This window comes from Osmia bicornis, chromosome 5, assembly GCF_907164935.1.
Source record: "Osmia bicornis bicornis chromosome 5, iOsmBic2.1, whole genome shotgun sequence".
Classification (NCBI taxonomy): Eukaryota; Metazoa; Arthropoda; class Insecta; order Hymenoptera; family Megachilidae; genus Osmia; species Osmia bicornis.
The window spans coordinates 3,185,423-3,208,428 of NC_060220.1; the positions used below are offsets into that span (position 1 = coordinate 3,185,423).

A 23,006-nucleotide genomic window follows, 5' to 3' on the forward strand; every position below is an offset into this window, starting at 1 on the left:
GAATTTATATTTCGACTCGATGAGCAAAGCTCGACTACGCCCAACGATTTTTGCAGTGCAGAAACGCACCTTAAGCCGACTTAAACGTGTGTAGAATAGACTAGAGTAGCCCAACGTGTTGGGACAGAATGTGTTCCATGTAGATGTGTAAATAGTAAAAAAAAAAAAAAAAAAACAAAAAAGAAGAAAAGTAGAGGGAAAGCGGTTTAGGGTGCTCGATTAAGATTTTTTGCTTCTTATCTACAAACTCCTACCCTGAATCAAAGCGACCACCCTAAGATGAACCCTTATTTTCTCCCGGTAATCCAACCACCTAAACACAAAACTTGAGTGTCTAATTATTGTATGTTAGAGCGAAGATATTTGTGTTCTTGTTCTCCCGGCAGTTGGATACACAATGCGCGATATTCGGTACAAATGGAACGCCGGCCTACAATCGGTCGGCATCTCGAACGAGGTGGAACTACCGCAGTTTCGCGTGCTCGGTCACAGGCAACGACATTCAACCATACACCTATCTACAGGTAGATATCCCCCTCTTATTAGTTCTTCCTTCTGAACTTCGTCCAGAGGCTCGCGCAGATGATTAATAATTGTATTGAATTGTTGTAAATTAATTGTTCACACGCCGTGTACACGCCGTATATACATAATACCATATGTATAAAGCAATCTTCTTTTAATCAATGATTCTTTTTTATCATTTTCTTTTTCTGTATATACAATGTACTTTTATTTTACTTTCGTTGTTTGTCCAGTTTTCGTTCACCTTGATTCGCACCGATATGCACCGATATCACCGTGTTGCCTTACCGCGAACACATTTGATTGTTCCTTGATCAGGGAACCGCTTTACCCGCTAGGACGATACGTCCCCGGGGCTAAACTCATTCGACCAATCGACCGATCGACTTAATCAATCGACTTCATCGATATTTTTTAATCCACGGAACAAAAGGACGAAGACGTACTTCCCGGTCATACGAATCCATCCCTTACGACCTCCTTAATCACCGTTCGAGCTCGACCGTATACTATTTATCAATGGAATTCGTCGATTTGTTCTTTAACCCAAAGCGAAAATGAAAAAATTCTGATGTGCTTTGAATTCTGGAAAAACGTAGGAAAAATCTAACGTAAACTCTCTTGTCCCAGCATGTATTATGAAAAACAAGGACGGAATAAAGAAAGTGGTTAGATCTTTCCCTTGCTATTTCTTTGAATCTTTAATGAAATAAAAATAGTATCGAGTCTACCTCGGACCCACTATCCACAACATCAAATCAAACCGACACGACGGGCTCTCAAAGAGACAAAAGAATTTTTAAAAAAATTATCGTAATCCTCTGTTTTCGATCGTGTCTGAGATCGACTACGAGATGAACGATGAAAAACGAGCAGAACGAATGAATTTCGCTCGCACGTCTTCCCTCACGTTCGTATTCGATCCTTGTCCACTTTTGTTAAGGGATGATAAATAAAAGGATGAACGGAGAGGGACAGATAGATAGAGAAGAACGGTGAGAGAGAGAGATAAAGAGAGAAGAAAGGATAAGGTGGGAATATGCGAGAAGGAAAAAAAAAAGTGATGGAATTAAAAGAATGAACGGACTTGTTGGGGTTTTGACGGGGGTGCGAGGTAAGTGGAGGCCCCCTCGGAGCTGATACGCGTTTGAGGGCTTCCGCGAAGGTACGTACCAACCGCGGGGGGTCTCTCTATTTTTTCAGTCGGATACACGATGAGGGACATCCGGTACAAGTGGAACGAGGGACCGAACAGCGTCGGTGTCAGCAACGAGGTCTCCCTACCTCAGTTCAAGGTCCTTGGTCATCGTCAACGTGCCATGGAGATTAGTCTTACTACCGGTAACGTATCAATAGAACCCCACCCCCACCAACAACCAATTCAAAAAATAATTAACAATAATAATAATAATTCAATGATCGTTTTTAACGTAAGGTATGGGTAAGGTGGAGAGACACGTTTGCGCTATCCGATGTCCGCAGCCACGATGTCGTTCGTAGCAACGTTTTATTCTACGTTCGAATAATCGTCGATCGATCGATCGATATCTCTCTCTTTCTCGCGATTTTCTATATAAGCACGAATCTGGTGGATGTTAATCGGCCATTTTTTCCCCCCCCATGCCGCTTGCTTCGTTGTCGCTTTTCCTACGAATTTTAATCGTTTCCTTTTTCTATCCTTTCGGAATATTCTGTTCGAAAAATTCCAGAGCAAATCGAACGAAAGAAACTCTTTCTAGAATCAATTCAGCTATGTTTCGCGATTTTTGAAAATGAATTCTTCCTGAAATTTTTCGAATGGAATACATTCTCCACTCGTGAATAATTTTTACAGAGAAAACGTTAGATTCTCCTCGCGGTAGCGCTCCTCTTTGACGTAGTTCTACTACGTACTCGAAGTTAACGACCGGGCTCGTAACAGTGAAAGCCAGAGGCAATCAGGGTGGTTCCAAGGAAATCCTATTTTCCTGCCAGGAACGTCGCTGATTTTTCTGATGATCCGTAGCGAAGCGTACTGCTGTAAACCTGGACTATCTTTTACGGCGAACGAAGGAAGAAACGAGAGGAGCAACTCGATTTTTCTATCCACCATTTTGCCCACTCGCTTCCAGCTACGTATTTCCTACGGTACACGCGATCTTCTCGCTCATCCACTCGCGAGACCGAGCTTACACGTACAAGCACGCCACGCGCACCAGATCCATCAACGGCTAGAACTTTACTTAACATCTCGCCAGCCCTCGTGCATCCACCTATCCATCGCGCGCAACCAACGGAAACGATGAAAAAAAAAAGAAAAAAAAGAAGCAACAGAGTCGGTGGCGAATTACCAGGTCGCTTTTTCCCTGGTTTGGACTGATCGATGAGAGAAGGCAAAGGGGATTGTCAGAGAAAGAGAGAGATATGAAGGAAGTAAAAAAAAAGAAATAAAGGAAGGACAGAGAGACAAAGGGAGAGACACAGAAAAAAAAAGAAAGAAAGAAAGAGACATTTCATGGCGCCTCTCCGTCCCCCTGTCCTAACTGTCGATCTTTTAATCGTAGGAAATTATTCGCGGCTGGCCTGCGAGATCCAGTTCGTACGGTCGATGGGCTACTACCTGATTCAAATCTACATTCCCTCGGGCTTGATCGTCATTATCTCGTGGGTGAGCTTCTGGCTGAACCGAAACGCGACACCGGCTCGAGTCGCCCTTGGAGTCACCACTGTGCTCACCATGACCACCCTTATGTCGTCGACGAACGCGGCGTTACCGAAAATCTCTTACGTCAAATCCATCGACGTTTACCTGGGCACGTGTTTCGTCATGGTGTTCGCATCGTTGCTCGGTAAGTTTCTCCTGTCTCTTACCGCGGAAAGGGATAAAAATCAGATTTTGATGACCGGTTGATTTTCACAGAATACGCGACGGTGGGTTACATGGCAAAGAGGATTCAAATGAGGAAGAATCGTTTCCAAAAGATAGCGGAGAGTATGAAAACGGCGAGAGAGAATCCAGGACCGCCAGGGGTGCCCGGTGATCACGGCGACCACGCGCCTAAGCAAACTGTGAGTGCAACATCGACCAGCCATTTCGCGCCCCTTTTGTCTTTCTTTCCAATTAGTGACTTTCTTTTGCCGTCGTCATTGCCACGCGTTCTGCCTTTAGACACACGTAGGTCGATGAAATTTCTAAAGATTTCACGACGAGCTAGAATAGCCTGTTCATTAGTGCAGATCAAGCGATAGCGCGATCACGCGTTATTTTCTTTTTCGCGATGAACTGATTCCTTTTGTTATTCTTTTTTCGACGTACCATCGCCTTTTGCTGCTCTAGTTTAGCCATCAACCATCTTTGATCCCACCTTTTCAACCCCGATTCGACGACGATTATATTCGCGATATCGTGCGAGAGATATCGTTCGATATTACTCTTGGAAAAAAAGAAACAAGAAAAGAGAAACGGACGAAGAAAAAAAGAGGAGAAAAATGTTTTTTTCACTCGAAATACGAACAAGCCGCGAAAGGTCAAAAGCTAAAAGGTTCTGTGAAATGAATTCCCATTCGGTCGCGTTGCGCCGGGCCGGGCCGAGCCGGGCCGAGTCGGGCCGCGTGGTTCGTGCACGGCGAAACGCGATGCACTATAAATTTTCTTTTAATCTCGGGAATTGTGAAACGAGAACGAAAAATATTAAAGGGGCGCGAGGGTGAACGGCGGCGGGAGGGTGGCGGAAAAGAGGCTGGAAAAGAAGGCGGTGCCGGCAGATGGACGACGAGGTTGGCCGCGTAAAAAACTGTCGCCGGGATAAGGCGTTTTAATTAATTCTCAACTGGATTAATTACTCGTTCTTTGACACGACGTACAAGCCGGGGGATATCTTCTTCTCAACGTCCACGAGTCGTTCGAGCTGCTTTTACGACTTTGGAAAAATAGCACCGCGAACGGACGGACATTAATGATAATTACACGTAGAAAGAAGCCGAGTGTTAACGATGTCTTTGGTATCCTCTTCCTCTGTTTTCTTATTTTTCAAGCGTGATTAAACTCGAGCACGAAGCGCGCATTATAAGCGTGGCAAATACCTTCGTAGAATATATACAACGAATCTAATTACATTTCGAAACACGGATCGAATGCGAAAGTTGGTGTCTAGGGGAGGAAAATGGAATCGCGTGAATTGATCTTAAAGTCAGGTGAGTTGTCTGTAGATCGCTCTAACCCTTTCGTCACCAAATTAGACTAGAATCATCTACCATTTAGGGTTGAAACAAATCTAAGCATTTGATGTTGAAACTCATATGCAACGAACAAGAATGCAATTCGAATGCATTTAATTTCATCTTACAACGTTTCGTAATGGTATAGTTTGAATATTTTTCAAACCGAACGTTCCCACGGCGAAAGGGTTAAATCACGGCGTTAAATAACGAGAGGAATAAAAATGAGAGAAAGAGAAAGAGTAGCCTATCCTCGATGTCGCATGCCAATCTACCAAAGTAAGGGGTTCTCCTCAAAGAAGGACACCCCACATCGAACTGCCGTGTCTCTTGTAAGTGGTCCCGTGTTGTCCAGGAGGTGCGGTTCAAGGTGCACGACCCGAAGGCACACAGCAAAGGTGGGACACTCGAGAACACCATAAACGGACGAGCCGACGAGGAGGCAGCGCCAGCGCCCCAACATCTCATTCATCCTGGCAAGGATATCAGCAAACTTTACGGTGCGACTAAATACATCAATTCTGTCGAAATATTATTTATATTACGAATCTAATTCGATTTCAACCCAAATAAAAGTGATCCGATATCCTTCGTACAAGAACTGAATTTTCCCAATAATTTTCCCTAATTTTCTTTCCTCTTTCCATCAGGTATGACGCCATCGGACATCGACAAATACTCCCGCATCGTGTTCCCGGTGTGTTTCGTCTGTTTCAACCTGATGTACTGGATCATCTATCTGCACATCAGCGACGTGGTGGCGGACGATCTGGTGCTCCTCGAGGAGGCGAAGTAAACGCGAACAAATTGTTCGTTGATAGCGAAGGGAACGTGCGGTCAAAGACAGCTACAAAAGTATAAAAACGACAAACGGGGGTGGGATGGGAAAGGGGGTGAAAACAATTCGCAAGCGGAACTAGAAATAGATCGAGAATCAATGTCCTGCAAATAGGACGGACTAAAAATAACGCTGTGATTAATTTGAAGCGAGTGGAGGTAGAGAAACAAAAAAAAAAAGAAAAAAAAACAAAAAACTGTATAAATTAAACCGAGACACAGGCACGCCGGATCGACGAACAAGGAAACCAGCAAGAAACAGGAAGAGAGAAGAAAACGATATCGTTTTACCGATACGACGACGACGACGACGACGAGGGATGGAAAGTGTCGAGACCAAAAACACGTGGACGAAGAACAAGTTGAACGAGCCTCGCTTTTGTGATTCGTTACGAAACCAAGGGATAGAATCGGTTGCTGGTCAGACCGGTCGGACGAGAGAAAACCGCGCTGTGACTACTTTCGTGACATTCCAAAAAGCGTAGCACGCCGAACCGTAAATATCCCGTCGAAGTGATATTTCCCGATAAACGCGATCCCTCTCGCCGACGAACGCGAGATAGCAAAAGTGAGCAAAACACGAGGGGAACGAGAAAGAGAGAAAATCGAGCGAATACCAGGAGCGTGCATACCTTTAAAACATTGCCAGTCTAGGTACCTAGGTCTTAAAAAAAGAAAAAAAAAATAAGAGAGAAAACGAAAGAAGAGAATACCTTCGATATAAACACTTGTCAATTTAGCCATCATTATATACATACATATATATATACATATATATATAGTAAAATTAACTACCCCGTACGGGGAGAGGAATATAAGAAAAGAAAGAAAGAAATTAAGGAAATTCGTCGACTCGAGACGACGAATCGGGAGACGGCCAATGGAGAACAAGAGGTTCGAAGAGAAGGTAGCTCGGAAAATGGCGCTCAGAGTGTAGATGAGATCGAGCTGAAACGAACGAGGAATCGCAAGAATCCCGTATACATATGCGAGACGGCGCGAGAATGGACGCGTGTGTTCGCCACTGTCCTTACGAGTGGCTTTATTCGAGAGTGCGTGTGTGTGTGTGGTTCGCGTGGGTGCGTGTGCATGTGTGTGTCCCGCGAGCGCCAGGGCGCGTGCACGAGAGGAAAAGAGCCGATGTGAAAGAGAACAAAAGAAAAGAAACAAAAGGATAAGGTTTTTATTTCGTACGAGGAGAAAGAAAAAATGAAAATCTAAGAAAACGGTTCACTACCGGAAACTGGTGCGACTAAATCCGTTTAAGTAAGTACGTTCTAAGTATCTACGTATGTAAGAGAGGATGCGTGACGATTAGGTAATTATACGTGGATAGACACACGTACACGATGATCCGCGGGTCGAACCCGGATCCGGGGAATTGAAAGAGAAGCCCAGGTCTGGTCCGCGCGATCGACGCGAGTCGCATCATTTCGAGGTAGAGCTGTTTCTCGAACGTCTTTTTTATTGCCACGAACGTTATGTGTGTCCGTTTCATTTTATACCACTTTTTTACCATTTATAGAAACTCGTCGGACGAAGCGACTTTTATATTTCCGTCACCTCTATGTGTATGGCCGCGATCCTCCCTCGGAATCGTTGTAACTTCCGTGATATCGTCGCGGCGCGCGACCCTGTACGTGTTCGTGTTCGTGTACGTGGACCACGCTGAAAACGTGGGGAATTACTTTAGCTGGTATAAAACCACGTAGGCCGCCAGCCGTTTACGTAGAGATACTCTCCTGGGACGTCAGAGTTATTCCAATTTTCCGATCGACAACCGAAGGATAGGAGGTTAACGTATGGCGAGCGAAGGAGGGATAAATACTTTTCTTAGCCTTCTTCGTTTATTAACAGAGGGCGAAATGAAACAGCTGAATTCCTCTGTTCCGCGGCACGCGAGTATAGGGATGAAAAACGTCCTAGCGGAAGGGCGGGAAGAACGAGAGCGAAAGGAGAAGGGTTGAAATAAAAATCGTCTCTCTTTCAACCGATCTGTGCACGCTGTTCGTCGCTCCACAAGTTATCCCTCTGTCATTAATGTGGCTACCTAACGCCTCTTCTTCCTCATTAAAGCTTCTATCGAGAAAGGAAGAACGGAAGTTGCAGGAGAACAGGCGCTGCGATGGTTTACGTGGCAGGGTTGCATAAAGCGAACGCGACAAAACGGGCTCGCGATCGCGTTTATCTCGGCGCGTGGATTAGTTTCACCGTCGGCGCACAGCCGCGTACATGTGTACGGTCCTTCCGTAGAGAGGCCCTTCGCTTTCCACGTGCGCCAACCGTCGCTACGTTTTTCCCCCGAGTTAATTAACGCCAATTGTATGCCGTTCTACTTCCGTCTTTTGGATACCCCGCTGCAGCCTGTTCGCGTTTTTCCTCTCGCCTTCTCTTCTCTCCGTGTATACAAACGTACACGCGTCTCTACCCCTCTCTATTCTCTCTTTCCACCCTCTTCGTCCTCTCATCGTTCCTTCTCGCTTCTCTATCTTCCAACGTGGTTGCCGACTGCAGACTGGGTCGTGGAAGCTTGCCATTCAAGATATCGACCAGCTGACACGCCCAACCCACCCTCTACCCTCTGTGTCTCTGCTATATTCATCTTTCTCTCTTTCTCTCATCTCCTATCTCGCTCTCCTCCTCTATCGGACCAGCTATTCGCCGCGTCGCCTCGCGTCGCGTCGTTCTTCTCCACAATCGCCAAACAGTCCGTTTGCCAGACGCTCTTGCTCATTGTGCATTTAATAAGGAGCTTCTTGCCTCGCTACTCCGCGAGAATTCTTTATAAAAGTAGGTAATCTTGCTCGAGGATCTCCTCGCTCGCCATCCGCCCTCGAATATACGGGAAAGAAAAAAATCAAGTGGCCGAGGGAAGTTCGTGTTTGGCCGTCCCGTTGTACCACGTTCGACCGAGAACAACGGGACGAGTGGTGTGTCCCTTTCTGAATCGCGCGGATCGTTTGTATTATTTGATATATATTTCTTTTTTTTTCTTTTTTTTTCCAAATTTCGAGGAAATGAAAGAAGGAAAAGAAAGGGGAGCAATCGATTCGGTGGCGAGGTGCGACGGGACGCGAATCGACATTTCTTATCCCTCGTTCGTCTCTTCGTTCTGCACGTGTTAAATGATAGAACGTAAGTTATATCGACGATACTTCCACGTCCGCCCCACCGGAAGCATTACTAATGCAATTTATATATGTATAATTGTACATCCGTTATCTACTTGGAATCTCTATTCTTAGCGAGGAAAACGAAGGAAATGAAAAGTGGAATGGAACTAGCGTTTTATCGTTGTGATATATTCTATAGTGTCTATATGCATTTATTCATACGTATAATCCACGTATGCGTTTATGCATACCCACGTGTTTGTACGTATGTACGGTTATAATACGTGTGCCTATTGTTTACGTTGGATCTACGAACCGTGGTGCGAGATCGTTGCGGAGGAACTGGCGCGTCACAAAGCCGAACGACGAGGATAAGCTCTTCCGTAGCTAGGCGAACATTATTAACGTTAGGAAATTAAGCTAAGCTAAGGTGTTACACATCTACGTAACGATAGAACGAACAATGGACCTTGATACGTTTTATTTAATTTCACTCGCGCTGCGCCACCCCGCGAATACGACGAAATTAGAATCCTCGAGGTGCACGCGACCATTCGAAACAACTAAATTACGATACCCGGAGAATCGATCAGGCTAATCTCCGATAAATCACATTCGTGTACGCTCCGATATTTCCCGCCCATTTCTCGCTAACACGATTACGAATGTACATAGGTTTATCTGACACGTTTCCACGAAGAACGGCAGTGCTGGAATTCCTTCCAAATGGCGTGAAATAGAAAATCTCTTAGATACGTATGAAATGTTTGGAAAAAAAAAGGTCTAAGATTTTAGAGATTTATTCGAAGAAACAGAAGATATTTAACACAAGTTTTAAAATAATTTTAATAAATTCGTTCCTGAATAGGTATCGTTAATTCCTCGTTTCAAATTGTAAAGAACACGATTGAACAAAAATTGATATTTGGAATATATGTTGCACTTCTGTTCTTTCGAACAGAAACGTGTTAATTACAAATGATTCCTGAATTCATGGTATGTATACTCGCGAATAAATCAGGGTTTCCTGGAAAAAATGCTAATGTCCCGGGTTCTCACCCTACCCCGTAAGCAGCCCAGTGCACGAGAGAGGATCCCCTATCTATAGGTCTGTGGCGGACCATCCCTTACGTGTGAACGCAGGAAAATTTGAATTAATATTCACGTTACTATTCTATACTAAATTTTATAATATTTAGTAGTTAAAAATTAAATTATTTTCTTTCTAAATCACTTTTAACATTAATATCGTCAAAATTATTTTTCCTAGGAACACCTGATTCGATCGCGAATGTAGATCATCGACGATGCACACTTGTATCACGAACAAGCTGACGCACGTGTTAAACGTGCCTTGAAAAGCGCGCCAGTTCCTCCGAACCAGCCACGGTCAATTATTATTATTATTACTATGATTGCTATGATTATTATTGACTATTATTGATACTATTATATATATATATAAACGTTTTATGGAAAAGAAGAAATTTACGACGATCTCTGTCCGCTGGCAGGATGAAAGACAAAAATAAGAGAGAAATGAAAATGAAAAATATGATTTACGTTATCGACGATCACTTACGTATATATATATTATATATATATATGAAGAAAAATAAACATGATCGGGTATTATGTTACCAAAATAAATGGTATCTCGTTGATTAACATCTCGGTATTAAAAGAATGATAGAGGAACAGTGAAATCGAAAAAAATAAAAAAAAAAAAAGAGAAAAACAATGAAAAAAAAAACGTGAAAGAAAAAAACCTATTAATACTATACAAATCGATCATCTTGTAAATACGAGTTTTATACAGAGCGATTGTATTCGTTAAAAAATGAAAACAAAGAAACAGAGAGTACCTACCGCGAAGTAATATTATACATATTATATATAAATATATATACGCAAATGTAGTGCACACGAGAATGTGACTGTTCGCACATATTTAGGTAAAATCACTTTTAAAGTATAGGGAGATTAATAATAAAACAAAAAACAAAGTAGACTGGAGGCACGTCCGGGGACCGAAATGAGTACGTACGTTCGTTCATTCGTTCGTTCATCGAAAACGTTTTCAATTATTACCAAAGAACGATGAGAAAACGCGCGATTGCCGACCGAGAGTATTTTCCAAAATCGACGAATCGATCGAGCAACCTGGACGAAATAACTAAATAAAAATAAATAAATAAATGAAAAACGACGATGCCCATGACGTTCGAATCGATTTCACGGTATTTCAGCGTCGTTTAAAAAAAAATAATCCTCAAGATACTCGACGAATAGGCGCAAAATTAATTTCTACACGATTCTAAACTATCCAAGGATCAACGAATAATTTTGCACGGTGATTCGCGTATCTTGGGACGTGTAAATTGCTCAAAACGAAGCTTCACGATTGGCGAGGATCGAGAGCTCTTTAGACAGTGTCCACGAGTTTCTCCTTTTGGACCAAAACAAACCCAAAACATCGTTTTCGCGTGTTGGTTACCTCGATGCCTGCCAGTCCGTTTCTCATCTTGACTGACGCGAAACAAAAAGAGGATACCAACGAGAGAAGAACATGTTCCTACCGAGCGCGAAGATACTTTGTTAAATCGTCGACCAACAGGAAGTGCGTGTGAAATGAACGATATTTAACGATTCGACGTCGTGGACGTCGTTGGTATCGAAGAAAAAATAGACGAGCATGCACACGACAAGACCATGTCAGTTCAAATCGCGTTGTAACGAAAACTGCCAACTTCATATTGCAATATACGTTTTAGTCAATCGTGACGATACACGGCGAGGCACGCGATCAAACAAAAGGAATTTATGAAACTGCAAGGAATTGGGGGATGAAAAGATCGGTGTCGAACGCCGATCTTTTCGATCTGACGATCGATCGAGATCAGGAGAATACTCGAAACGACGTTTATCCCGTCGTATTTTCGACCAGTTCGATTTCACAATAATGAAAAATTCTTGTCGCACCTTCAGACAGATGAACGTGTTCGATTTTCTTCATTTTTAACTCTCATAGGACCGTACGGGTGTACAGATATAATTATTTATATATTAAAAATATATAGAATACCCTATGCAATTAGCCTAGACTAGACTACATTTCTTATGACAGAAAATTTTAAAAAATTTATTGAGTAAAACTTGCTCTAAAGTAGAGCTAATAGAAACGTTCAAAGTTTTAAGGTTTTCATCGGTTTTTTTTTTTTTTTTATGGAACTGTGTATTGTTTGAATACCAATCGATACATTTAATTATTCTCTACAAAAATGGGGAGACACTTGAATGGAAAGTTGATTAGTCCAAAAGATATATTTCAACTTCAATTTTATTAGTAAATACAGTACTTGCGTTCAAACGTACATAGGTCCAAATATAATATTGAGAAATTGAAGTTGAAATATTTTTACATTTTTTTATAGAGAATAACAAGACACAGTCCCATTAAGAAAAAAGAACGAAATTAACCTTGAAATCTTTAGAACACCTCCATATTTAATTTTGTCTAATGAAAATTTCTATCTTCTTTTATTTATGACGTTAAAATTAATTAACGCATAAGTACATATTTCTAAATAAATTCTAGAAAAATATAAGGAGGAATTATTTGAATACTCATTTTTAAAATACTTTATTAGAACACGGTCTTACGAGGGTTCGTGTAATAATGATATATGCAAATTAATAAAATTTAAGTTCGATTTTAAATGAAATTATCGTTAATTTCTACAATATTCTGGTCTCTTTGCATCCCTATCATGTTTATTATCGAACGAGATTTCTAAGACTTCCATGACCTAGGTTTTTTCACTTCATATTGTTCGAGGTTTCCTAGGGTATAGATCATTTTTACGATCTTAATGGGTCTACTTCAACACCGTCGCAAAAACGACCGACAAACTCATTCTCCAGAATAGCTTGCATTCTTAAGTAAATTAACCCTTTACGATCCAAAGTCACGTATGCCATTATTGTACTTAAGTCGTGTTCCAGTTCCTCGATCAAAAAGAAAGCACAATTTCTTTCAAGGAGAAATTACTTCGCTAAGAATTGTAAGAAAAAAGTATCGATTGAGAATTGAAACTATGCAACCAGAAAAATTTCTGTAATTTACAACGATCTACACATATATTTAATCTCAAACTTTCTAAATGATCTATTATTATAAAGAACCGGTAAAAATAAATGATTGAAACGGTCTCAACGTACCGATGATCTAAAATTACTCTTGAGTAAATCACACCTAGAAACTTCGATTAATATTACCCACTATAAAACGAAAATACACTTTCGAGAATAGTCCACGAGAAGGATATATTTCTGTTCGAGTATTAGGCAAGTTTGCAGTTCGCGAAATTGGCAGAATTTCTTGGAACCCGAACCCCACTTTCCTAAATTTATCCAAAACTAAAATCAAAAGAATCTTTCACAGATCATTCGCGACTTTGCTCCAAAATATAGTCGAATCACATTTCCTTTAATAAAATCATTTTCTTTTTTCTTTTTTCGAATGAAAATTGTACACAAATATGACCAAGTAAATATTGATAAAAATAGTGGTCGAACATGAATAAAAATACAACGGGAAAACGAACGAACGGAATGTTAAACGAAAGAAAAAGAACGAAAGTACGACGAAACATCGCGTGACGAATTGTCTCGACGAGAGTACCAAATTCTAAAATATATTTAAATAACACACACCAACATATACATGCATACATACATACACATACACACACTAACCGCATTATGTTGTAGAAACGTATTCTACGATCATTAACGATAAGGAAAAATACAATGTAGATAACACAACATGCTCGGAAATGAGTTCAAACATAAACACACAGGCATACCCCGTAGGTATTGGGCGATTACCATCTCGAAGCGATTATACATATATATATAAAAATTAAATATAAATATATATATATATATATATACATATACCAGCACTCGGTAGATATAGGTACACCCATACGTTTACCTATACTACCTTAACAAAATAAATTAAAAAGAAAAAAAAGTAAAGACACTTCAACGTGGCTGTAAAACGCCAATTCTACGAAAGTGAGATAATAGAGTGAAGATGAAAAAAGAAAATAATGTTGAAAATTGCACGACAGAGGAGTATAGCAGTGCGAATTATACATAAATAACACATAATAGCGTAGTGTTAATAGAAAATCCGGAGAAAAGCGAGTGTCTGCTTCGAAACGAAAGTGTGAATCGTCCGTGAAAGAATGATCCGTGTGTATACTCTAACCGCGTGTACGATGTGTGCGAGTTATCTTCGTGATCTGTATTTTATTGCGGAAGTTCCTGTTCCTCGAGAATAAACGCGAACGATTAGAAGAAGCGAGATAAGCGTGACGGATTCGATCGAACCGAGAGGAGTATCCACCGAGATTTTGTAGAATCATTAACGATCGTGCGGGTGCCTCGATATCTGCCCGATTCATCGATCCTTTCCTATCTTTCATTCGAGATGTTCACCTTTCGTTCCACGAACGACCGTTCTGTTCGTGGACGAATCGTAAATGGATCTCGATTAGAAAACGTTCGATCGGTAAACTTGATTTTCCTTTCGACGATAGTGAAAATAAAAATAGAAAAATGAGAATTGAAAAAAACAAAAAAAAAAACGGGCAGGTTACGGTACGCCCCTTATTTACGATTAGCCGTGCGCCATCAAAGAAACCGTTTTTTGTAATATCCGAATAAAATGCATGGTCGACGACAACGTATATGGATATCAAGCTCAATCACCATTGATCGTCCCAGAGAAAACTAATCGATCGGCTCTGTAGCAAAAACCACCCCCCATCCTTAAAAACGAACGGCTAATAACGATGGGAAATTGGACACCCATGATCGCGAATGAATTTCTATCGGTGGAAAATAAAAGTTCTAGTCTACCTCGGCGCTCACCGAATGCCAGAATTGAGTTCGTTTGAAATGCATCAACATTTTTCATTTTTACTTTTCTCATTTAAAGTTAAATATATGTAGCCAATGCAAATTACAAATTTACTTTTCTTTCTATTTGAGGGCAAACGTTTGTTTCATAAACATTCGTACGTAGTTTTGTTCGAAATTTGTTTAAACAGTTTCGAACAAACTGTTTTAGCTCAGCTTTTTCTGTTACCTATAATACCGTTACGTTTGCAATCCTCTTGGTTGCACAACGAGCTCAACAAAAATTCAATTGCGCCACGAAAGTAACGCGAAACGTGTAAATCAAATTACGATGACCTCTCACCGACCTTATCCTTAATATTTTCAAACGAATATTGATTTACAAGCAGCCAACGAATAACATTACTATTTTTAAAAGAAGCAAGTCCTTCTTTCTATCTTGCATCTCTAATGTAGTAATGTAATCTAGAGAAAGCATTTTGCAGGTAATATTTTATATTGTGCCTGGAAGTTACAGCTGTTTGCACAAATCACCTTGCTCCATTTTCTTTCTCTGTTTCATTTCATTTCCGTTTACCGTGAAACAAAAGGAACAACGACCTCGTTATTCCGCGAACGAGAAAACTGGCATCCAGCGAGCGCGACCCGAGACGAAAGGACACATTGTAAATAAACCAAATAGAAAGTGGAATCGAGCGATAGGAAAATAGATAGAGAGAATATGAATGTGAGAGAGAATGAGAGGGTGTAAGTGAAAAAAAGAATTAGAAAAAAAGAAACCAAAGAAAGAATGAAGAAGCGCGTGCGTGTATTATTAAGTTAGAACACACTACTGTATTAACGTGCGTCAGAATTGGAGAATTGCTCGCGCTGACTGCCGAAATAAAAAAAGAAAAAAGAAAATGAAAATGAAAATAAAAGAAAAGGACGTATTGACGGGACGTAAGCGTGTCCCTCGCGCTCGTATCGTTAACGGGATTTAAATGGAAAGAAATAACCAAGATGAGGAAGAAGTAAGAGAGATAAAATGAGAGGCGGGCAAAAGGATAAATGAAGTAAATAAAGAAAGAGGCTCTCCTAGTTACTTGCTCATTGAAATAATATTCTAAATAACGTTCGTTACGGAACAAAAGTCTAGATACGCATCAGTATAATTGAGAAAAAATAATTTTACGTACAAATAAGTAAGGTTTACGCGCGCGCGGCCGCAGACATGCGCGCGCACACGCCCGCCATATTTGTTCCGTTTTTTGGCGCCACGCGAACGCGCACTTGCACCGATTCATATCGATCTTTAAACCACCGACTCGACGAATCGATATTGTTTCATTAAATCGTAAATCAAATTACAAAGTTAAACTATTATCGGTATTTTCCAGCGATAGGTACAATTAAAGGAAAAATTAAAAAAACGAAAAAAAAAAAATAAGAAAGAGAATAAAGAATCCTTTCCTTCCTTTTTATCATCTCTTATCGATGATACGTTCATGCTTCCTGACAAATCGTAATCGTATCGTGAAACACCGGTTAATCGAGACCTTATTGTATTTATGATTGCTACTTGAAATTATAAAACTGTTTATATTCCGTCAGACACGAGAAAAGAAAAAGTAGCTTACACGAAAAAAATATACACCAAATTGCTCATCAAGTGTTCAGTAGACGGGATACATCGAAGTCACGGACAAAACATGTGTCGTTGTTTTACCGACAATGATTACATATTTCACGGACACTAATCTCGACCGATTCTATGTAATCATCGACGAACGTATAAAGCATATTCGTGAACTTAAAGCTGCACAGAATATTCAATTTTATAATCAACGTTCAACAGGTTAAATAATAAATACAATTAGGCAAACTGCCCAATTATAAACTTTTCAGAATCATTGGCGCATAATATTGTAACTTTGTAATTACATGATTACATTAACGTTTGTATATTAATAAAATACGCATTAGTAACGTGTAACGATCTTTACTCTGTTTGATTGACTGTAAGCTTAAAGTACGTCTAAACAGTGTCGTGCCGGTAAGGACGGTCAACTCGGCATTCTTGAGAACGCGTATATGTAAACATTGTCGGTACATAACGCGTAGGTCAATGAACGTGATTAATATAACGTCGAAGCAAACAATCTTGTCGATGGTATCTTTCGAATCGTTACGAATGATCTCGATGCATCTCTAAATTAGATTGCTTTTGTATAAATTGTAGAAAATTTTTGAGATAGACGCAATGGCGTGCGCATGCCTGCTCGCCGTTACGCATTCACGAAGGATCACGATTTCTATACATTTAAGGTCGATCGCTGTGAGCCGTACAATTTACAGTGAACATGTACGGCCTGCGAGCAATTACAAGCTTGTGTAATCGAGAAACAAGAAAAAATATATATGGCAACGGTAAAAGAGAGAGAAAGAAATGCACGTGATAACCACCTCATGCATACTTATGGACAATGGCAGCGAATATGATATACATTGTTACGTAAAACGAGTAATAAAGCAAGAGAAAATCGTGTCATTGCATGATCGATATACCTAAATGAAACTATTACTACGTGATATGACATTATTATGTAAAAGTTTTTATTGCGTGAGTAAAATTATGTTATGGATGAAAATGCCTACCTTATGCTTGTGAATAATCTCGTCCTTTTGAACAGCGTTCCCCTTGAGCAGCGACCTCTCACACACGATTCAAACGAGACACCGGCAACAAACAATTCTCGTTCACTTTTCCCGTGTTTACTCGCGTTACGCCCGTCAAAATACTACTCTACGTTCAACATTATCCGTTAGTCAACTAATTAAAGCACTACTTTTGCATATATCTCACTAAAACGTGCAAAAATCGCAATAACCGTACGAAGAATTTAAATGCGTCACTCCACGATAGCGTCCCGACACGAAATGGCGGCTGCCGGCCCTCTATGATCACGTGACCCTAATCCCCCGTGAGCAAAGCAGGTATCTGCGACTAAATTCATGTTTCTGTGCATAGATGGCGCGGCTGTTTGAAATTACAGTGCTTCTCTTGAAGAATTTTGATTTTATTTTACAAGGAAATTACTTGTAAAATGATAATTTTTATTTATTTATTAAGTACGATTTATTAGTGTTACAATAATGTAAAATAATTCTGATATGCGCAAATTATACAAATATACGTATATACACGCATCTTCAGTACGTGTCTGGTTTGAACCAGGAAAGACTTGAAAGGAATAAAGTTTTCAAAATATTTATTTATAATCAGTCAGTAAGCATTTGAATAAATATTTTATTAAAACATGTTCATACATATCAACAATTTTAATATTGTAATCAGTTGAATGGTTTAAAATACAAAATAAAACGTTAAAACTGACCTAACCTTTTGATTTTTTAGAAACCTTTTCGTAATATGTAAATTATGTACAATGTATTTATCCTTTAAAATTTATTACTTAATTTCATCTATTTTCTTCTATTCATAATATTTTTATTGGAATAGAAATAAGATAGAGTATTCCTACTTTTGTTTCTTTGTTGTATTGTTTCTATTTACAAAACAAGATCAAGGTTAAGAACATTCACTTGATCCTCTCGTATTTCATAATTTAATACTGATGTACATATATACAATTATTTATATAAAGTATTGATAAAGTAAATTTAATGTTTAAAACAATAAAAACTATATGATACTAACACAGTTTTACATTTTCCATTATATTCCTATTATTTTTCGCAAAAAACAGTTCATCTGAAAATTTTCTGGTACTCTCACGTTTATACTTAGAAATAACGTAATACTTTCGTTACTGTGTAGATTTTTAAAAATACGAAATTTTACAAATTACACAAGAAAAATTCGAATTAAGTTATTTTTATAAAGCTAATACTAGAACAAGAATAAAAATGAAAGCGAATTGTTACGCGAGTACCACCACCAATACAGATATGCAAACGTTATCATTGATCGTACTTGCTTATTTCGGACACTTTTCTATATTATATAAAAAATAATTCTTTTAAAAATTTCTTTTAGAAATTCTTTAAAAAAGAATATATTATAAAACTTTATCTAATTATTTAAGCATCTACAATTCCTCTGAAAACAAAAACGTTCTCTTTGTTCTTAAATAAACTGATTATTATAAGATTTTGGAATTAAAAAAGAATATAATAATAAAAGAATGTTTTTAAATATGGTAAATGAAAAATTAACAATTCTATTTTGAAAAAATGGTTATTGCTAATACACTTTTTTCTTCATAATTATACAAATTTGTAATTAAAATTTGACGTTTCTACATGTAAGAAAGATGTATTTTAAATTGATGTATTTTAAAAAATATAATTCTTGATTCCATGCCAATTGTATGAAATATTACTAACAAATAATGCGAGTATATCAAGTATTCTACGGATATAATGTTTGATAGCATTAAATGTGTTTAATATCCATGTGCATATACGTGTCATTATACCATTTTTGATGTTTACCGCATATAACCTTTTTGTCAAGACTCTCAGATTCGAGATATCGCGACGTTTCTAGACATGTGCAGTAATGTTGTCATTTCCGTTTACTACGTGAGTGGACTTAGAAACTACGTACTCTGTCACACTTTTTATACTTAATTCAATTAATTTTATTTACCAACTGTTTTTGAAATTTAGAAAATTAATTTTCACGATATTTTCTTTTACAAATATCTTTGAAAATGCGTATAAAATGCTTGTTATTAACAACATATTTGATAGAATGTTCGAGTAATCGGGTGGGCTTCCGGTAAATGCCTTCTAGAATCTTCAAAGCTCGATAAAAGCGGCTGCTGCGCGCCACTATTCAATACTCTGAAAAGTGACGGGGAGAGAGACTGATCGCTCGAAGCGAACGCAAAACTGCAATTCCTCTGCGAATAATACATAAAACGTGTTCTGATCGTTTGTGCAAAGGCTACTATTTTATTTCTTGTGCATCAGTATTATTTATATAATTATACGTAATTAAAAACAGCGAAGATGCCGGACGACGTGACGATGTCTGAAGCCGGTGAAGTTGAAACCTTCGCGTTTCAGGCCGAAATTGCTCAATTGATGAGCTTAATTATTAACACCTTCTATTCTAACAAAGAAATTTTCATCCGAGAATTGATATCCAACGCATCTGATGTAAGTAAAAATTACTTCTACGTTTATGAACGTTTTTAAAATATTTCATGTACCGAGTATCTGGAATATTCCGAAGAATTTTTGTGCAATTGAATTACCCCGAAATATTCTTTATTATAGGCCTTGGACAAAATTCGTTATGAATCTCTCACTGATCCATCAAAATTGGATACCTGCAAGGAGTTGTTCATCAAGATTATTCCAAACAAAAATGACCGTACCTTGACCATCATGGATTCGTAAGTATCAATTTTATTTTGCTAACTCTTTTAAAATTTAATTCCCCTTCTTTATATTAAACTTCTTTTATGATTTTTTACATAAAACTTTTTCAATAGTTTGTTTTTGATTATTTTTCAGTCTGCTGTTTGTGTATCTTTTAACATTATAATAACAGTAATTGAATTTTGCTTGTTACAGTGGTATCGGTATGACAAAGGCTGATCTTGTTAACAACTTGGGTACTATTGCCAAGTCAGGCACAAAGGCTTTTATGGAAGCTCTTCAAGCTGGTGCGGACATCTCTATGATTGGTCAGTTTGGTGTGGGTTTCTATTCTGCTTACCTGGTTGCTGACAAGGTTGTTGTAATTTCGAAACACAACGATGATGAACAATATGTGTGGGAATCTTCTGCTGGTGGATCCTTCACTGTTCGTCCTGATAATGGAGAAAGAATTGGAAGAGGCACTAAAATCATCTTGCACATCAAGGAAGATCAAACCGAATATCTGGAGGAATCAAAGATTAAGGAAATTGTTAAGAAACACTCCCAATTCATTGGTTATCCGATTAAGTTAGTTGTTGAAAAAGAGAGAGACAAGGAGCTAAGTGAAGATGAAGAAGAGGAGCCAGCAAAGGAAGGAGAGACTGAAGATGAAAAACCGAAAATTGAAGATGTTGGAGAAGATGAGGATGAGGATAAACCGAAGGATGAAAAGAAAAAGAAAAAGAAGACAATCAAGGAGAAATACACAGAGGATGAAGAACTTAACAAAACAAAACCAATTTGGACAAGAAATCCAGATGATATTACGCAAGAAGAATACGGCGAATTCTACAAAAGCTTGACCAATGATTGGGAGGATCATTTGGCTGTGAAACACTTTTCGGTAGAGGGTCAGTTGGAATTCCGGGCATTACTCTTCATCCCACGACGAGCGCCGTTCGATCTCTTTGAAAATAAGAAGAGGAAAAACAACATTAAATTATATGTCCGTAGAGTCTTCATTATGGACAACTGTGAAGACCTTATTCCAGAATACCTTAACTTCATTAAGGGTGTTGTAGACAGTGAAGATCTTCCATTGAACATTTCTCGTGAAATGTTGCAACAGAACAAGATTCTCAAAGTTATCAGGAAGAACCTTGTGAAAAAATGTTTGGAACTCTTTGAAGAATTAGCTGAGGATAAAGAAAATTATAAGAAATGCTATGAACAGTTTAGCAAGAATTTGAAATTAGGTATTCACGAAGATAGCCAAAATAGAAAGAAACTTGCAGAACTGCTGAGATACCACACGTCTGCCTCTGGGGATGAAATGTGTTCACTGAAAGACTATGTTGGTAGAATGAAAGAAAATCAGAAACACATCTACTATATCACTGGTGAAAGCAAGGAGCAAGTAGCAAACAGTTCATTTGTTGAGAGGGTTAAAAAGCGTGGTTTCGAAGTTATATATATGACAGAACCTATCGATGAATATGTTGTACAGCAGCTAAAGGAATTCGATGGGAAACAGCTAGTGTCTGTAACCAAAGAAGGTTTGGAGCTTCCAGAAGATGAAGAAGATAAGAAGAAACGCGAGGCTGACAAAGTCAAGTTCGAAAATCTCTGCAAAGTTATGAAGGACATTTTGGACAAGAAAGTAGAAAAAGTTGTTGTATCTAACAGGTTAGTTGATTCTCCCTGCTGTATAGTCACATCACAGTACGGATGGACTGCAAATATGGAAAGGATCATGAAGGCACAAGCTCTTAGAGACACGTCAACTATGGGATACATGGCTGCCAAGAAACACTTAGAAATTAACCCAGATCATCCAATCATGGAGAACTTGAGACAAAAGGCTGAAGCAGACAAACATGACAAATCTGTAAAAGATCTAGTCATGCTTCTCTTTGAAACTGCACTCTTATCTTCTGGTTTTGCTCTTGAAGACCCTCAAGTACATGCTTCCAGAATATACAGGATGATCAAACTTGGTCTTGGTTTCGACGAAGAAGAAGCGCCACCAGTAGAAGATGAGAAAATGGACACAGAAGTTCCTCCCCTAGAAGGTGATGCAGAAGAAGCATCCAGGATGGAAGAAGTAGATTAAGATCTTTCACTATTTAAGACTATTTAATTAAATCCAAAGACTTCTAGGATGTAGAAAGACTGTTACAGATTAATTCTACTTAAGTATTCAATCTTAATTTTTTTTTGTGTTTTGTTTTTTCTGTATGTGACAGAATGGAGTGCCATGCTTAAGTATTACATAGTATAACTCTGTAAATTAATATTTCCGTATTTATTTGATAAATATTGAAGTAAACGCGTGAGCTCGGTGCATTCCATGAATATTGCACTTTATAAATTGAGCCTGCCACTTGATTCTGTCCTCAAATTCTTTTTTTTATAATACATCATTTTCACATGACTGCAACAATCATCCTGAGTTTTTTTGTATATTTTCATTTCTCACTTTCATCATTCCATTGTGAAATTGTCATGTTGTCGAATAACATCAAAATCGTTGTAAACAGTTTTGTGCGCAATAAAAATGACCTTAACATATTTAAATTAAGTTGTATTTTCTTCATCTCTTTTTACTCTAGTAAGTTATAAAACAAGTATGTTTCAATCTTTGAAAAAATTTGTTAAATACCAGAGAATAAAGTTGAATGAGATTACTAAATTATGAAAATGATTGCATAAGTGTTTTTAATAAAGTTCCTTTTTATTCAAAGTAGTTTTATACATTGCTAATTACGTTAATACAAGTTCTAATGCTATTCATGTATAATAAAATACTGATATTTATTGTAAAAGTACATTCACTACGTAATGTACAGATTTATCGATTACTGATGATTAGATATAATAATAAATAAATTTTATAATTAGGTGAATGCAGGATATTCATTATTAAAATATTAAAAAGCGATATATATTGGTAATTTTCCATAAATTTTGTTAGCATAAAATTTAGAATACAAAGCATTTATTAACATATGATGCGTGTGCATAAAA

The 23,006-nt window shown here is 38.4% G+C and overlaps 2 protein-coding genes and 1 long non-coding RNA gene across 7 annotated transcripts in view; 2 read left to right on the plus strand and 1 right to left on the minus strand.

The window, feature by feature from the left end:
• LOC114876903 (gamma-aminobutyric acid receptor subunit beta) overlaps positions 1-9,888 on the plus strand; it is a 76,038-nt gene extending 66,150 nt beyond the window's left edge. Inside the window, exons 6-10 of one of the 4 annotated variants that reach the window (XM_029188825.2) lie at positions 387-524; positions 3,069-3,353; positions 3,425-3,573; positions 5,081-5,222; positions 5,373-9,888. In XM_029188825.2, the coding sequence (XP_029044658.1) occupies positions 387-524; positions 3,069-3,353; positions 3,425-3,573; positions 5,081-5,222; positions 5,373-5,518 (860 nt within the window). In that variant the 3' untranslated portion in view covers positions 5,519-9,888. Of the gene's footprint in view, positions 1-386; positions 525-1,728; positions 1,867-3,068; positions 3,354-3,424; positions 3,574-5,059; positions 5,223-5,372 lie in introns of all 4 variants that reach the window. The other 3 variants (XM_029188822.2, XM_029188823.2, XM_029188824.2) reach the window with 3 other exon arrangements.
• LOC114876907 overlaps positions 1-17,903 on the minus strand; it is a 173,913-nt gene extending 156,010 nt beyond the window's left edge. For both annotated transcript variants that reach the window (XR_003789471.2, XR_003789469.2), the window contains exon 1: positions 17,241-17,903. This is a non-coding gene — a long non-coding RNA (uncharacterized LOC114876907). The remainder of the gene's footprint in view (positions 1-17,240) is intronic.
• Positions 17,904-19,444: 1,541 nt separating this feature from the next.
• LOC114876886 (heat shock protein 83-like) lies at positions 19,445-22,556 on the plus strand. Its single transcript, XM_029188787.2, has 3 exons — positions 19,445-19,772; positions 19,893-20,011; positions 20,193-22,556. Exons 1-3 carry the CDS (start codon positions 19,623-19,625, stop codon positions 22,090-22,092), a joined length of 2,169 nt encoding a protein of 722 aa, XP_029044620.1. The 5' UTR covers positions 19,445-19,622; the 3' UTR covers positions 22,093-22,556.
• The last annotated feature ends 450 nt before the right edge of the window (positions 22,557-23,006 follow it).

Coding starts and splice junctions, on each gene's coding strand:
- LOC114876886 (XM_029188787.2), top strand. CDS start 19,623: ATGCCGGACGACGTGACGATGTCTGAAGCCGGTGAAGTTGAAACCTTC. Junction 19,773..19,892: donor TGATATCCAACGCATCTGAT/GTAAGTAAAAAT, acceptor TCTTTATTATAG/GCCTTGGACAAAATTCGTTA. Junction 20,012..20,192: donor ACCTTGACCATCATGGATTC/GTAAGTATCAAT, acceptor TGCTTGTTACAG/TGGTATCGGTATGACAAAGG.